The sequence below is a fragment of the Cupressus sempervirens genome, chromosome 6 (genome assembly GCF_028749045.1).
Source record: "Cupressus sempervirens isolate cs-2001-9-10 chromosome 6, ASM2874904v1, whole genome shotgun sequence".
NCBI lineage: Eukaryota > Viridiplantae > Streptophyta > Pinopsida > Cupressales > Cupressaceae > Cupressus > Cupressus sempervirens.
In genome coordinates, this window is record NC_143123.1 from 453,491,499 (window position 1) to 453,509,682 (window position 18,184).

General features: G+C 35.4%; 1 protein-coding gene across 1 annotated transcript; it reads right to left on the reverse strand.

The window, feature by feature from the left end:
* Nucleotides 1–16,822: 16,822 nt before the first annotated feature.
* Nucleotides 16,823–17,858, reverse strand: LOC149553034 (transcription factor IBH1-like 1). Its single transcript, XM_089789829.1, has one exon. The coding sequence runs from the start codon at nucleotides 17,535–17,537 to the stop codon at nucleotides 16,968–16,970; it is 570 nt and encodes a 189-aa protein (XP_089645955.1). The 5' UTR covers nucleotides 17,538–17,858; the 3' UTR covers nucleotides 16,823–16,967.
* Between the last annotated feature and the right edge of the window lie 326 nt (nucleotides 17,859–18,184).

Consider the following 18,184-nt stretch of genomic DNA (forward strand, 5'->3'; position numbering starts at 1 on the left):
GTGATACTCGTGAGGTACCGTGCCAAAATTGTGTAATTTCTTCCTTCACATCATCGGATATCTTATCAAAATGTGGAAGTCTCCCACCAAATGCCCATGTTTCATTTTGAAGAGCATCATCAATTCTCTCTCATCAACTAAGTGCTCTTCTCAAAGTAGTACGATTTAGGTACAAATCAATATAAGTTTGTCTCATATATCTACCCTTTCTCAAATGATGACTTACCAAAGAGGTTGTAAAACCCCTTCGAGCAGCTCTGTTATCCTTCTCCCTGTTATTTTTTCCAATGCTAATAAGAGCACTAAAAAGATTCTTCACAATAATGGCATTTCTTTCCAACTTTTTCTTGACACGAATCTTCAATTTGGAAAGCATATGTCTCATCTTTTGCAACTTTAATAAGTGCATGGAAAACCGACATTGCTCCACCACTATCTTGTTGCCGAAAAACATCTTATATAGTCTTGAAGCCCATAATCGAATGGTTCTTTCTAATTTTTTTCCATCCAAACTAGTAATAATCATTTCATCAATTTAAATTATCCATTTTGGTGTTCTAGAACCTTCATGTTGATTATAATTAGGAGATATGTAAGGTTCTTGTGCATTAGGTTCCTATGCATTGTCATGTTTGGCATGTTCAATTATGCAATTTACATTATGACCTAGTAGCATTTCATCTTCAAAATTTTCATTCTCTAAATTTTCAATTTCAGCATTATCTTTTTCAATTGGTACATTTTCATTCCTCAACTACACATATTCATTATCTGACTCTATGATTTCACCTTTGACTAATTCATCATCTACTTGATTGACATTTAACATGCCTTGTCTTTTCCTTCAGTGTTCCATTTTGTCCCTTTCCCTATATGATACAACGTCTTCATTGGATGCCTTCCTTTTGTGTTTAGCCTTTCGACATCTGTTGCTCCCCATTCATATGACAATATCAGACACCCAGGGTTATATTATCAAACATTTTTCGATTGGTCAGGCCCCAAACCATGACTTTTTGTAAAACCCGTGAAAAAGACCCCCAAAAAGTGATGTTGTTGGGTCTGCAGTGATAGCGAATATTTGGAAAAAATCATACCAGTAATATCAGATATCTGATTTCATATCGGATATTCGATATCAAATCAGATATCCAATACTGTCCCTAAAAAAATTGGAGGGAAAACGAATTTGTGAGTTATATGACAAATTTGAGTTATTAAATATGTAAAGATATAATATAATCTATAGATATATCATATAATAACGTAACTATTATATATAATATAATATATAATCTATATATTATATAATAATATTATATAATATAATATAATATATATATAATAACATAACATAAAGATATAATGTATAATATATGTTATTATTATTATTATTATCTATAAATATAATATATATTATTATATTATATTATTATTAATTTTACTATATTTTTATTAAATATAATAAACTAATATTATATATATATGTTATTAATATATATTATTATTATCATCATCTATAAATTATAATCTATAATATATTATTATAATAATATATAATAATATATTATGTTATTATTATAATATATATGTTATTAATACATAATAATATATTATGTTATTATTATTATAACCTATAAATATAATATATATATATATATGATTATTATACTATATTATTATTATTATTACTATATTATCATATTTTCACTATATTTTTACAATCATTTATATGGGTCGAAGGGGGTCATAGGATGACCTATGACCCCTTTCGACACATTCCATGATGACATATGTCCCTAGGGGTCCTAGGACCCCTAGGGACATATTAGACTCATTTATATAGGTCGAAGGGGTCATAGGTCCCTTTTCACGCATTCCATGACGACATATGTCCCTAGGGGTCCTAGGTCCCCTAGGGATATATTACAATCATTTATATGGGTCGAAGGGGGTCATAGGATGACCTATGACCCCTTTTGATGCATTCCATGACAACATATAGGACCCCCTAAGGACATATTACAATCGTTTATATGGGTCGAAAGGGGTCATAGGATGACCTATGACCTCTTTTGACGCATTCCATGATGACATATGTTCCCCCCTAGGGACATATTAGAATTGTTTATATGGATCGAAGGGGGTCACAGGATGACCTATGACCCCTTTCGATGCATTCCATGATGACATATGTCCCTAGGGGTCCTGGACCCCTAGGGACATATTATAATCATTTATATGGGTCAAAGGGGGTTGAAGGGGGTCACAGGATGACCAATGACCCCTTTCGATGCATTCCATGACGACATGTGTCCCTACGGGTCCTAGGATCCCTAAGGACATATTAGACTTGTTTATATGAGTTGAAGGGGGTCATAGGTCCTTTCGATACATTCCACATATGTCCTCTTTCGACACATTCCATGACGACATATTTTCCTCGGGGTCCTAGGACCCCTAGGGACATATTAGAATTGTTTATATGGATCGAAGGGGGTCACAGGATGACCTATGACCCTTTTTGATGCATTCCATGATGAAATATGTCCCTAGAGGTCCTAGACCCCTAGGGACATATTAAAATCATTTATATGGGTCAAAGGGGGTTGAAGGGGGTCACAAGATGACCAATGACCCCTTTCGATGCATTCCATGATGACATATGTCCCTGCGGGTCCTAGGATCCCTAAGGACATATTAGACTTGTTTATATGGGTTGAAGGGGGTCATAGGATGACCTATGACCCCTTTTCATACATTCCACAACGACATATGTCCTTAGGGATCCTAGGACCCCTAGGGATCTATTAGGATCATTTATATAGGTCGAAGGGGGTCATAGGCCCTTTCGACACATTCTATGATGACATATGTCCCTAGGGGTCCTAGGACCCCTAAGGAAATATTAGAATCATTTATATGGGTTGAAGGGGGTCACAAGATGACCTATGACCTCTTTCGATGCATTCCATGATCACATATGTCCCTAGGGGTCTTAAGACCCTTAGGCACATATTACAATCATTTATATGGGTCGAAGGGGGTCAAAGGGGGTCACGGGATGACCTATGACCCCTTTTGACACATTCCATGATGACATATGTTCCTGGGGATCCTAAGACCCCTAGGGACATATTACAATCGTTTATATGGGTCGAAAGGGGTCATAAGATGGCCTATGACCCCTTTTCATGCATTCCATGACAATATATGTCCCTAGGGGTCCTAGGAACCCTAGGGACATATTAGAATCATTTATATGGGTCAAAGGACCTATGACCCCTTTCGATGCATTCCATGATGACATATTGTTTATATGGGTCAAAGGGGGTCATAGGGTGACCTATGACCCCTTTCAACGCATTCCATGATGACATATGTCCCTAGGGGTCCTAGGACACCTAGGGACATATTAGACTTCTTTATATGGGTTGAAGGGGGTCATAAAATGACCTATGACCCCTTTCGATGCATTCCATGATGACATATGTCCCTAGGGGTCCTAGGACCCCTAGAGACATATTAGACTCATTGATATGAGTCGAAGGGGGTCATAAGATGACCTATGACCCCTTTCGACGCATTCCATCACAACATATGTCCCTAGGGGTCCTAGGACCCCTAGGGACATATTAGACTCGTTTATATGGGTTGAAAGGGGTCATAGAATGACCTATGACCCCTTTCAACACATTCCATGACGACATATGTCCCTAGGGATCTTAGGACCCCTAAGAAAATATTAGAATCGTTTATATGGGTCGAAGGGGGTCATAGGATGACCTATGACCCCTTTTGACACATTTCATGATGACATAGGTCCCTAGGGGTCCTAGGAGCCCTAAGGACATTAGAATCATTTATATGGGTCAAAGAGGATCATAGGATGACCTGTGACCCCTTTCGACACATTCCATGACGACATATGTCCCTAGGGGTCCTAGGACCCTTAGGGACATAATAGAATCGTTACATGGGTCGAAGGGGGTCATATGATAACCTATTACCCCTTTCAACGTATTCCATGATGACATATGTACCTAGGGGTCCTAAGACCCATAGGGACATATTAGACTCATTTATATGGGTCGAAGGGTGTCATAGGATGAACTATGACCTCTTTTGACGCATTCCATGACAACATATGTCCCTAGGGGTCCAAGGACCCCTACAGACATATTAGACTTATTTATATGGGTTGAAGGGGGTCATAGGATGACCTATGACCCCTTTCGACACATTCCATGACAACATATGTCCCTAGGGGTCTTAGGACCCCTAGGGACATATTATAATTGTTTATATGGGTCGAAGGGTGTCATACGATGACCTATGACCCGTTTCGATGAATTCCATGATGACATATGCCCCTAGGGGTCCTAGGACCCCTAAGGACATATTACAATCATTTATATGGGTCAAAGGGGGTCATAGCATGACCTATGACCCCTTTCAACACATTCCATGATGACATATGCCCCTAGGGGTCCTATGACCCCTAGGGACATATTACAATCATTTATATGGGTTTAAAGAGGTCATGGGATGACCTATGACCCCTTTCGACACATTTCATGATGAGATATGTCCCTAGGGGTCCTAGGACCCCTAAGGACATATTAGACTCATTTGTATGGGTTGACCGATGCATTCAATGATAACATATGTCCCTAGGGGTCCTAAGACCCCTAGGGACATATTACAATCATTGATATGGGTTGAAAGGGGTCATGAGATGACCTATGACCCCTTTCGACACATTCCATGATGACATATGTTCCTAGGGGTCCTAAGACCCCTAAGGACATATTAGACTCATTTATATGGGTTGAATGGGGTCACAGGATGACCTATGACCCCATTCGACACATTCCATGATGACATATGTCCCTAGGGGTCCTAGGACCCCTAGGGACATATTAGACTCATTTATATGGGTTGAACGGGGTCATAGGTCGATGCATTCCATGACAACATATGTTTCTATGAGTCCTAAGACCCCTAGGGACATATTACACTTGTTTATATAAGGTCAAAGCGGGTCATAGGATCACCTATGACCCCTTTTGATGCATTCCATGATGACATATGTCCCTAGGGGTCATAGGACCCATAGCGACATATTAACCTCGTTTATATGGATCGAAGGGGGTCATAGGTCCTTTCGACACATTTCATGACGACATATGTCCCTAGGGGTCCTAGGACCCCTAATGACATATTAGACTCATTTATATGGGTCAAAAGGAGTCACAAGATGACTTATGACCCCTTTTGACGCATTTCATGATGACATGTGTCCCTAAGGGTCCTAGGACCCCTAGGGACATATTAGACTCGTTTATATGGGTTGAAAGGGGTCATAGAATGACCTATGACTCCTTTCGACACATTCCATGACAACATATGTCCTATGGACATATTAAAATTATTTATATGGGTCGAATGGGGTCATAGGATGACCTGTGACTCCTTTCGACACATTCCATGATGACAAATGTCCCTAGGGACATATTAGAATCGTTTATATGCGTCAAAGGGGTTCATAAGATGATCTATGACCCCTTTTGATGCCTTCCATGATGACATATGTCCCTAGGGGTCCTAGGACCCCTAGGGACATATTAGAATCATTTATATGAGTCGAAGCGGGTCATAGGTCAACCTATGACCCCTTTCAATGCATTCCATGACGACAAATGTCCTTAGGGGTCCTAAGACCCCTAGGGACATATTAGAATCGTTTATATGGGTCGAAGTGGGTCATAGGTCTTTTCGACGCATTCCATGAGGACATATGACGACATATGTCCCTAAGGGCCCTAGGATCCCCAGGGACATATTAGACTCATTTATAGTGGCTAAAGGGGGTCATAGGATGACCTATGACCCTTTTTGACTCATTTCATGATGACATATGTCCCTAGGGGTCCTAGGGAGATATTAGACTCATTTATATGGGTTGAAAGGGGTCATAAAATGACCTATGGCCCCTTTCAACGCATTCCATGAAGACATATGTCCCTAGGGGTCCTAGGACTGCCAGGGACATCTTACAATCATTTATATAGGTCAAAGGGGGTCATAGGATGATCTATGACCCCTTTCGATGGATTCCATGATGACATATGTCCCTAAGGCTCCTAGGACCCCTAGGGACATATTAGAGTCATTTACATGTGTCGAAGGGGGTCATAGGATGAGCTATGACCCCTTTCGACACTTTCCATGAAAACATATGTCCCTAGGGGTCGTAGGACCCCTAGGGACATATTAGAGTTGTTTATATGGATCGAAGGGGGTCATAGGTCCTTTTGACACATTCCATGACAATGTATATCCCTCGGACCCCTAGGACCCTTAGGGACCCATTGGGAATGCGTCGAAAGGGGTCACTAAGGGCCCTAGGGACATATGTTGTCATGAAATGCGTCGAAATGATGCAATTTATGACTATATTATATTTAATAATTATATAATTTTTAATATTTTAATATAATAATAATATATTATTTGATTATATAAGAATAATAATCATATATGTTACTAGATTATAGATTTAATAATAATTATAACCATATATATTATTATATATAATAATTTAGTCATATAATATTACTATATATATTTAATAATAATAATATATATCATATATATTACTATATCATATTTAGTTATAATTATTATTATTATATTTATAACTATATTATATTTAATAATAATAATCATACATATTACTATAATATAATAATAATAATATCAATGTCCACACTTTTCCGAAATAAATTTCCCTCTAAAACAGTCTAAAGTTTCCCGCTTAAATTTATTTCCTCTCAAATTTCCCTCCCTCCAAATTTAAAACTGAAAAAAATCTCCCCTCTCAAATTTCCCTCCAAATTGGTGTGGAAAATTTTCGGACGTAATCGAATATCCGATTTCAAATCGTATATCCGATTAGGCTTGGTTTTTACCAAGCCTATTTGGTCAACCCAAAAAACATGTTTAAGAAAGGTTTCACTGACACTCAGACTTCAGGTAGCCATCTGACAATGTTATTTTTATCGAAATTGAATGAAATGAAAACGGTTTTTTTAAATCACTCTCGAGATTCCATTGATATAATTGCTGTCAAATTCTGAGTTCGATAAGTATTTATTAGTTAATTTTCAATGAATATTATTGTAAAGTGTTGATTGACATACTGATTGAAAAATAGCTATAACTTTCAAACGGTATAACATTTTTTAAATCCAAAAGTTGTGTCACATTCTATGCTTCGCCTAGTATAAGAAATTTTTTTTTTTGTAAAATTGTAAAATTTTCTATTAGTTAAGGTGGTCAAACATAGGAGTTTCATTTTTCCAAAAAATTTTAGTAGAAAATTCATATTTAATTATTTATTTGGAATGAAAATAACCAAAAATATGTGTCACATCCGGGCATGAGTCTACTTTTTATATCTATAATTATATTAAAAAAATATTATCATTTGATTTTGATTAAGGGGGTCAGACATACACCTACTTTTTATTTTCGCCCTGAAATTTTCATAGTACTGCATTAAAATCCAAACTTCCATTCAATTTTTTTTCTCTAGATAAGGCCTAGTAGTTTAGAAACTACATTCAATTTCCTAAAAATTATTTTCTTACAACTTTTTGATATAAATTCCATTACCACTTTAAAATTATGTGTTAAGTTGACATAACCCTGATTTGTTGGTTTTTCATTGCCACTTAAGGCCATAGTTTGGTTCACCATGATCCTGCACATACCCTCATATCAACAAGATATAGCACCATAGTATGTAGGAGTTCTTCATGGTATGATGGTTGATCCCTTTTTATCCTCAATTTTCAAGGCAATGGATTGATTTCTTATTAATTGGATTCTTTCATGACAACAATCTTATTCTTCATATATATACTGGGCAGGTATCACAAATTCAATTGGGAAATTTGCAGCCATTGTGAGCATTATTGCAACAGGGTATTTTGTTCAATGGTTGGATTCATTCTAGTGTTTCTTGACACTTACTGCCAATGTTTTGTATTTTATTTCAACCATCTTCTGGAATATGTATGTCATCAGTGAAAAGGTATTTGACTAATTTGAGAAGGATATAGATTTTCATTGACAAACAGATTTGTTAGTTTGCTTCCATCTACACTAAATACCGATATAGTAATAGGCTAGCAATAATACATACCCACATCCATCCAAATGATATTCTTTTTGGGTATCCTAAAATAATGGGTTGACATCATAAGGCCTAAACTTCATCATATGATTTTACTCTGAAGCATTCTAATAAGTGTGTATTCACATGTTTATAGGCCCCGAGAGTAATTAGATATTTGATCTTAGGAATCCTTAAAAGTATGGCTAAGAATTTTTGTCTTGGGCCTTTGTAGCTTTAATTCAAGGTCATAATTGCCATAAGAGACATATTCTTGCTCAACCCATTTAACCCATTTTCTATCGTGTGTAATACCCTGGTCATTAGATCATTATGAATGTGACGATGGTGTTTTCCTTTGAACATTTGTAACAATTGAGAAATCAATTTTGACATATTTATTATATTTTTCCACTAATGGAATATGATTAAAATTTGTTATTTCAATCACACTTTGTGTCCAAAAATGAGACAAAGATGAGAAACAATTTGTTAGTCATCTAAATGTAGATGCAATACATGCCAAATTGGACAATTTGTATTCCTCTCAATATTTGGACTGTAAATTCTCAAAGACACTTGTAAGCGATTCAAATGTCATAGTACCTAGTGCAACACTTTCTTGGATTCTATCCAGTGCTCCCATAATATCCTATATGTTGTCTAGTTGTTATTTTTGCCATGTAGTCTCTTTCTAAAGTTGCTCCTTCTCCTTCTAGTATATTGCCATAGTCTCTCTCTCTCTCTCTCTCTCTCTCTCTCTCTCTCTCTCTCTCTCTCTCTCTCTCTCTCTCTCCTTCCTTAACTTCTAATCAAACTTCTAAATATCTACCTCTACCATATCGAAAATCAACTTCACATTGTGTTGTAACTCTAGCATAGGTATTTGATCCCCGATAGCTTTCATTTCAACATTCAAGTTTTCAAGTTTCCTCTTCATTATATGTTTGGTTTATCAATGATTTCCTCCAGTTTGATTACAGTGCATCTCAACTAGTTGCTCCAATGATGCAATCACCCATATATCTCCAAATTGTGCAAGCACTTGTTGTTTTACAGAATCTAGATAGATACTAATAGTTTTTAAGCCATAAACCTCAAGACCATCATGTGTGTGTCCCACTTTATGAAAAAATTGGATGTCATGTTCTTGTGCATATGTTTCAATCACTTCCTTCAAACTCAATTAAGGTGTGCCCATGGAATTACTCAGGTGAATCCCATTGCCCATGGAAGTTGAGGCTTCTTGTTGAGCATATGTTGCTATTGAAGTGCCTCAAATTGGCATTTCTCTGTCACCCTAAGATAGCTTACATTCTCTCTAGCCCCAAGTTGTTCTACAGTCGTACCCTCTACAACTCGATTCATAATTTCAAGGATTACATTTAGCTAACTTCTTATCCTCTCATTAGCAAGAATTTTGGGGGAAAATAGTCCTTTCCACCCTAAAAACCACTATGTTACTTCATTAAAATTAGGACTTGAACAAAACCAATGATACAAAACCTGCTGCCACTTTGGAAAAAATGTTGCCTCCAACATTCAACCATAAAATAAATGGGAATAGCACACGTCCAAGCCATAACCCAATTAAATTGGTCCAGTTGTTGATTAGCTAGATTGATTACAAATTCCTATAGAACTATCATCAGATTAGGTACAATAAAATGAACAATTAGTAGTTCCTAGCTAGCAAGATCAAATACAATTTTCCAAGGTGATAAAATTGCATATGCAGATGAATCAATTGCATGGCAAGAATAAAGTGCATTCCCCAACTTATAATGAATGGTTGGATATAAATACTCCATTGCTAGCCCAACAATGGAAGCCAAGGATATAACCATGTATGTATTGGCATAGACTCTCTATGAGGATCCCAAGTATCTACTATTGTTTTTAATTTGGGCATCACTATATAATCCAAAATGTTATGAAGTACTGAAGCTGATAGTAACTTCTCCCATGTCTCCAAAAAATGTAGCTTAGTTTCAGGGTCCCTTGGCTCCCCAGAATTTGTAGCAGCTATTCTCACTACTGGAAGAATAACTTCAGTGAAGAGTTGAGTATAAGGAGTTGAAGCAAGTTTTGCTTCTGTGTAAGTGCCATAATCACGAGGCTCATTCCCTTGCAAAAGCCTCTGCCATAATGACATTACCTCTAAACCATGCAAAGGATGCTAAAGTGGTTCCCAACCTTGAAACACTCTTATAAGCAATGAAAAAGAAATTGCAGTTGCTACTTGTTTCTGTTGAAGTGCCTCAAATTGGCATTGTCACTTTGTTGAAAAAACCTGCTGCCACTTTGGAAATAATCTTGCCTCCAACATTGAAACCATATGATAAATGGGAATAGCACATGCCCAAGCCATAACCCAGTTAAGTTGGTCTAGTTGTTGATTAGTTGGGTTGATTAAATATTCTTGTAGAACTATCATCAGATTAGGTACAATAAAACAAACAATCAGTTGTTCCCTATTAGCAGGATCAAATATAGATTTCCAAGGTGATAAAATTGCATATGCATATGCATCACTTGCATGCCAGGCATGAAGCACATTTCCCAACTTATAATGCCTGGTTGGATATAAAGGCTCCATACACTGGCCTAACAATAGAAATAAACCAAAAACAACATTAAAGGAAACACGTGCTTTCCCATGTAGCAAATATGATCTAAAAGCAATTTTAAAAAAAAAATTCCAAGCCGTCATAACTGTGATGGCCTATTCTGACAGCTAGTTGTTCCTTGCACAACATAGTTGTCACAACAACGTCATAACTATGACTTAAAGATTTGATGGATAATCATCACTTATACAACATCGATGTCGCATACACGTCGCAATTGCGATGACTAACTTGAAGTTGAAACCATCATAATTGTGATGGAGTACTGTTGTAATTGCAACATTATGAACATGAACAATAGTGTTAGTCATCCTATTATGATGGTTACCCTCATCACCATAATTTGCGACAAAAAAATTTTGACGATCATTTGACAGGTAGACGTTGCAATTGTGATAGTCTACCATAGCAAAATGGGTCCAAATGTAGTAGTGATTATAATAATTTGCATAATATGTATGAATATTATTTTAAAAAATAAGGTTGAAAATTAGTAAAGTGGTTAAATATTTATTAGGGAAATTATGACCAGGAGGGATAGGTGAGACATAATATAAATCATCACATTCAATAATAACATATCATCAAGAGTACAAACTCTTTTATCCAGTTTTATAAGTAATATAATTAGTCTTTTCCTTTAAGTGTGAGCTATGGATTTTTATTATTATCAAGATTAGTTCTCTTGATCCTCACTTAAAGTAAATGAATGTTTTCTCAAATCTTCTTATGGAAGAATTATTTTTAGTCATAGAAGTTTGATAAACAAGATTCATTTGATACTTCCTTATCCTTATGTTTCTTGTCTAATTGGATTGATTGTTGTGGAAAAAAATAGTTAAATAGTATTGAAGATTAGATTTTTAGAGATTTGAATCCAAGTAGTTAGTATAAAAAATTATCTCAAGAGTTATACATAGGGATTGGGGGAGGGTGATTGTATAACTCAAAAGAGAAGAATGAACCATTCAATTATCAAGATACTTGACAGTGGACCAATTTAATATTTGAATGTATATCAACCCCCAAAAATTTTCAGTCTTATTAACAACAATCCAAAAGGTTATTTTGAAATTTCTAGGGGGTTGAGGTAGGGAGATCAAGTATCTCTCCCATAATTTATTATTATTATGGTAGAAGTACTAGGAAGACAATTTTAAGGTCACTAAAGGAGTGGCACACTGAATGAGAGTTTGTGTCAGAGCATGAACTAGGTCTAGTGTGTCAACCCCCACATGTTTCTTCACAATAGAAGGAATAATAACATGCTTGATATCTAGCTTGCTAGTGACCACCCTTGGTGAATTAGGGTCAAATTCTACCCCTAATCTATCAAATGACGAACCTCCACCTCTACCTTAAGATTCTAGAAAGTCGAAATAATTAAGGATCTCCTTGAGGACAAAATCACAATATAGTTTCCTCAAGAAATATATGGGAGCCTTGTGATTTTTGTCAGAAGGGGTATAAAAAACCATCCACTTGTTGTCCCAAATGTTTATTTTATAATTTGTTCATGCATGTACCAATGGATCAAAAATCTCTTATAATTATCCTTTAGTTTCTCATTTTTTTTGGATTTACAAAATTCTTACAAATATCACCTTTTATAATCCTTTTCTTTTTTGTCTTCATATGATAATTTATTAGCATAATTTTTTTTTTAATCTTCTCTCTTTTTTAACCATAAGTTAAGTTGCCCACTAACTAAGCCTATGTGGTTCAAGATTGATTCTAATGAATTAACAAATGTCTCTAATATAGGACTTGTATTAATTGGTTATTTTAATCTTCAAATCAAAGATTTTAATTCAATATGTCCACTTTCTATTTGGTTCATCAAATTATTTTTTGTTCTAGGTGCATGTCTTTGGATTGATGGAGGAGGTGAGAATTCATTTTATTGGTTAATTTCTTCCTTTGTTTCTTCATGAGGAGAAGGTGGAGGGTTTGGTTGAGGAGATTTATTCTTCCCCCAAAAAATTTTTTAAAAATTATTTTATAATACTAATTAAACTAAAATTTAAATAACTTGGTAGAAAGAAAACAAAATATGATTGTAAACCTAAATAAAACTTCAATTTCAATGAGAAAAATGAAGCATAGACTATAAATTTACTTAGATCTTCAATATTTTTGACCTCTTCTATGCAGTGGAGATATTTTCTAATGAATCGAGTGCACCTACAAAGAAAATTGAGGGCTAATGAAAGTGTACTTAGTTTATGCAAAAAAATGCCAAACCGAGGCTAGACTAAAAAAATTGTCTTATTTATTATTTTTTGTTTTTATAATTTACTAAATACTTAGCGTGTATGTACCTTATGCTTTGCACTTCACAATCTTAAGGCTTGGGGATGCCAAGCCATAAGGTATTCACCCTATGTGAAATGGGGGGCCAAAAAGTTTTGGCACATTTTTCGTCCCCTATCTTTGTGCACATAACCCCCCAGGTTACCATAGCGAGTTCACTATTTGACATAAAATTGTAAGAATCATAACAATATAGTAGTGAGTAGTGTGAATTAGCCTTTACAATTTAAACTTGAGGTATGCCAAACTCTATTGAAGCCATGGTAGATATTGTAGAAGGTTTAGCAAATGTGTGTGTACCACCAAGTTGAGTCTTGTGTGAATTGCAATTTCGCATTTGAGTGTGTGTGTGTGTGTGTGTGTGCACATGAGTGTGTGACATCTATGGAATATAGATACATGATCTTAATATTATCCTAAGCATTTAGAAGAAGCTCAATAGTTTACAACAAGCCACAAAAGTGAATATTATAATTATAGTAATCCATGGGGATACTTTTGGCATTGCCATGGGAATTATTGTTGGTAGATCCTCTTAGATCAAGGGTAGATTTACATTGATGCCTATGACATCTAATTCTCAAGAGATAAATTAGATACAAAGCTAAAGCATGTGGAGGTGACAATATCTATGCTCACAAAATAAGAGATGCAATTACCCTAGTCATAAGTGAGGGTAATGATTCATTTGAGAGTGGATTAGTTGCATTAGAGTAGTGACCATAAGAAGTGTGAGATTAAAGAGTTGATCAAGATACACTCATATTAACTGCTCATGGTGAGTTATGTATGTTATGATATTTTTTATTGTGAGAATTTGATATATTGTGTAACATTTTTTTTTTTGTTATTCATTATATATATATATATATATATATATATATATATCATGTTAATGTCTACTAACCACTATGTCGAATATAGTTTTATCAATATGCTTATTATTTTTCCATGTCATATATATGGTTTCTTTATACATATAGCTATTTGAAAAATGCATGATTAGCAAGAAAAACACACACATTTTATCTTTGGTAGTCAATGAATCACATCAGACATTTCATGTGACATTTCAAAATTATTCAATCAATGAAACACAATGAATCCCATAATCACATACAATAAATGAAAAGATGCCTAATTTACTTCAAGTTATTTCTATTTCTATTCATGCTCTTTTAATCTTTATTTCTCTCTTTATCTTTTCAATAAACAATTCCATATGAAATCATGTTTTTAAAACGTCCTCTTTTATAAGAGTGAATTATGTTTTTTAATTGTCTTCCACAATCTAACTTACCTTAAAAGTTCTTCTCAATGGAACAACAACCTAAGTAGGTTTAATCTTAGAAGTAACTCTATGGAAGTACCTTTGAAATGTAGTGGTATTGAGATGGATAACTTTTCCACAAGATCCAATATTTCACCTAGACTCAATCTCATAAAAAGATAAATTATTGAAGTCGATTACCCATAAAACATAGATCAATAAGCCTATACAAAAGAATTATAATAACAATATTATAACAAATGAATTCTAATAACAATATTATAATTCAACTTGCTGTAAAAAAAATATTCAACTTTAACCATTATCATGTGTACCCCAACCTGATGAAGCATTCAACGTAGTGTCCAACTAAAAACATTTCACATGGGATGAAATTAAGGTCCATTAGGAAACCTCAAACCCTAAATATACTTGTCGTACGTTGTCCAATATCGTCCAAATTGCATGTATTTTAATTTGACCAGCGATCTGCACCATTCTCAACCAACGAGAAGCTGCGCTACAAATGATGTGTTTCACATGCAGACAAACGTGGAACCCCGTATATAATATACACATTATATATATATATATATATATATATATATATATATATATATATATATATATATATATATATATATATATCAGTCAATACCAAGAACCACTTGACTCTGCAACGCTGAATAAAAACTTTGAATGGCTTGTTCATGGTCGTCGTTGTGTTTCCGCCCTGTGTTTTTCAAGGTGCCATCATTTCCTTGTAAAATGAAGAACGTGGTAAAGTGTTTTAAGCGTCAAATAGTGTTTAGAATGATATAAATATATATATATATATATATATATATATATATATATATATATATATGTTAAAATAGAAAGGTGATGAGAACGAAACATGGCATCATTTGCTCACCTAATAAAACATGTGATGCAGGAAAGAGTTGAGTTGATAAAAGTGCTTGTCACATGATTTTGCTTTATTGTCATGAAATCTGTGAATCGCCTAATGAAATAAGTGCAGATGCACATGGCTTTGATTTCTCCACAAAACTGCTGCCCCACATGCACGTGTAAGAGCTGCCCTTCCATTTAATTTCATTAGAGCTACATTATGGGAAGCTCATTAATGAGGTTTATATTGTTTTGCTGAAATTAAACCCCACTGATTTTTAATATCATGGGATTATGGTATTATACAGTAAAATGATCTCGCCATTGGTGTAAGTTTTTCTGTTATATCATTTTAATCTGTCAACCTAAATCCCTACTAAAATATTTAACCCGCCAATCTTAATTGTTTTAAACTAGCAATATCATACAGCTTCTCAAAACATAATCAGCATGCAGAAGTAGAGAAATATTTTGGTTTTGGAATACAATGAGCCATGTACTTGTTCAGCCTTTTGGATTTAAAGTAGCTTTCATTTGTTTAGCTTGGGTAGGAGCCTATCACAAATGGATTTTACAGGATTTAAAGAATTTCCAATTGTTTTTCATTTTTTGAAAGTCTAATTTATTATAAATATTTTTTATGGTACGCTAGATGATGATTATTTTTTAATTAGGTGCGAGTTTTTCAAAAATAGTTCAGATCTAAATTTTATGATTTGCTTATATTCTGTCATGGAATTTAAGTTCAAATCATCTCATAAGTTCACATGAAGTTACAAATATCTCTAACTAACATCACCAATCTTTTTATTAAAAAAATGTTAATAACACTTTGACATGTTAGAAAATGATTATTCTTTATAGTTTTTTAGATTGCTAAAAGTTATTTTTGGTCAACATTGATCAAGAACTTAGAAACTTAATAGACTCTTAAGAACCTTTTAGCTTTTGACAGAACAATAATTTTTAATAGAAAATTGCCTTTAAAAATTACTGAACAGATAAAAACAACACCGACTGTCAAATGAGGGTGCTGATATAAGAAATAAAGTCAAAGTTCCAAACAAATTGGCTTCTCTATATGTTTTATGATGATCAGATACAAATGTAAGTCTGTCAGCCATCTTTTGGTTACGTTAGAAGAGGCAAGGAAAACCAGCATCATAAAAGCAGTGGATGCTGCCTCCCAAAATGCGAAGTTAGGCAGCAAACACCATCATGCTCAGCAATTAATCTCCAATCTTTCAATGTGTAAGTTGTAACCCATTTTTTCTTAGTCAGCAAGAATGTGATTTTTTTTATTGAACAGAATGATTGCATAATGTTAACCTCTTTATCTATTTGAACTTTTGATCCTATTTTATATACATTTTCAATTTTTATCTGTATTGAAAAAGATTTGAACTTTTCACTTGAACAATTTGTAAAGAGCAACGCCTAAACAAAATGAAAAAAATAAATAGAATGCACAGCATACAGAGACCAATTGAAGAGCCCAACAGAGGAACCCAAGGATCAATCCAGAAGGGAGGATTTGGAAACGAATATAGAGCCACATTGATTGAAAGGAAAGTTCTGAGTCTGAATAGCCCAAAAGCAAGCAACTTATTTTAAAAAATACAAAAACTTCCCTGACATTCTCATGTACATTACATCATAATCTATCTAGAAGTAAAATCTACACATGAGAAACTACTCGAAGGGCACTGGTTGTACAAAACCCCCCTTCAACACATCGATCAGGGCACTCGGCAGAGCAGCAGAAATCTGTAAGAGCTTGCATGGTATGAACTTGCATTTGAAGATTGACAATATAATCAGCAGTCTCCTGGAAGAGAAGATCAATGTTCTTCATATCCCTTCCACCGGGAACAAGCCTCTGCAATGCCTTCACCCTCATCTCCACTCCATTCAAATCAAGATTGCCCATTTTGGGCTTGTGTATTGAAACCACTTTGAGCCTCCTGAACAGGGCACTGGAAGTGCACCTCTTCTTCATGGGCTTTGAGCGAGATCTAATGGAAGACAGCGCCTGCTTCATGATCTTCTTGTGGAGGCTGAGGTCCAGGGCTCGACTCCACCCGGAGCCATTCATTTCGTTGGCAGTTCTGGCGAGGCACATGTCTGCCGCGAGCTGTATTGCCTGCTTCTTCTTCAGGGCGCTGCAGCAGAGCCCAGATTTCCTGTGCACGCTCTTCAGTGCGGGAATGAGGTGGGCTAGGAAGATTTGACCTCTGGACGTCTCCATTGCCAAAGAGAACTGATGAAATGTCTTTGTGAGGCTCTACAGAAGAGAGATGTGTGTATATATGAAGGGGCAGGGGAGGGGGGTTGTTCTGGGAAGGTTCGTGAGACAGCGGAGGGTCACATGGGAGGAGCAGGGGGGATTGTGGAAATGCTGTTCACGATGCATCGGCTGCGGAAAGGCAGGGCCAGCTCATAGCCCCCGCACGCCCAATGAAATGCACACAACGCCCCTGCTTATGGAAGGAACTTGAACTTGAACTTTTATTTTATTTTATTTTAGTTTAATGAAGTGTTTGCACATGCTCCTGCCCACCCGACCATGTGCCTGCTTCTGCGACCATCGCCTCTTTAGCCTCTAAAAGCGCCTCGCCATTCTAGCTGACTGTCCGTGCCCTCTCTGTCTTTCTTTCTTTTCTTTTCTATCGCTTTGGCAACTCCCCTCCCCTACTTGAACTATTTCAGGGTTTTTCCCTGTCCTGTCACTCGAACTAACTCAGCTTTTCTGTTCACTTAATTTAAAATTTAGCATCTCTGGTTGGAAATTAGTACTAGCTACTAAAACTAGTTTAGGGTTAGTGTGACTGTTTCTGAATGAGATTGTGTGTATTTTGGATAAGAGTAGTTCGATTTCAAATGTTGACATAAAAC

Coding starts and splice junctions, on each gene's coding strand:
- LOC149553034 (XM_089789829.1), bottom strand. CDS start 17,537: ATGGAGACGTCCAGAGGTCAAATCTTCCTAGCCCACCTCATTCCCGCA.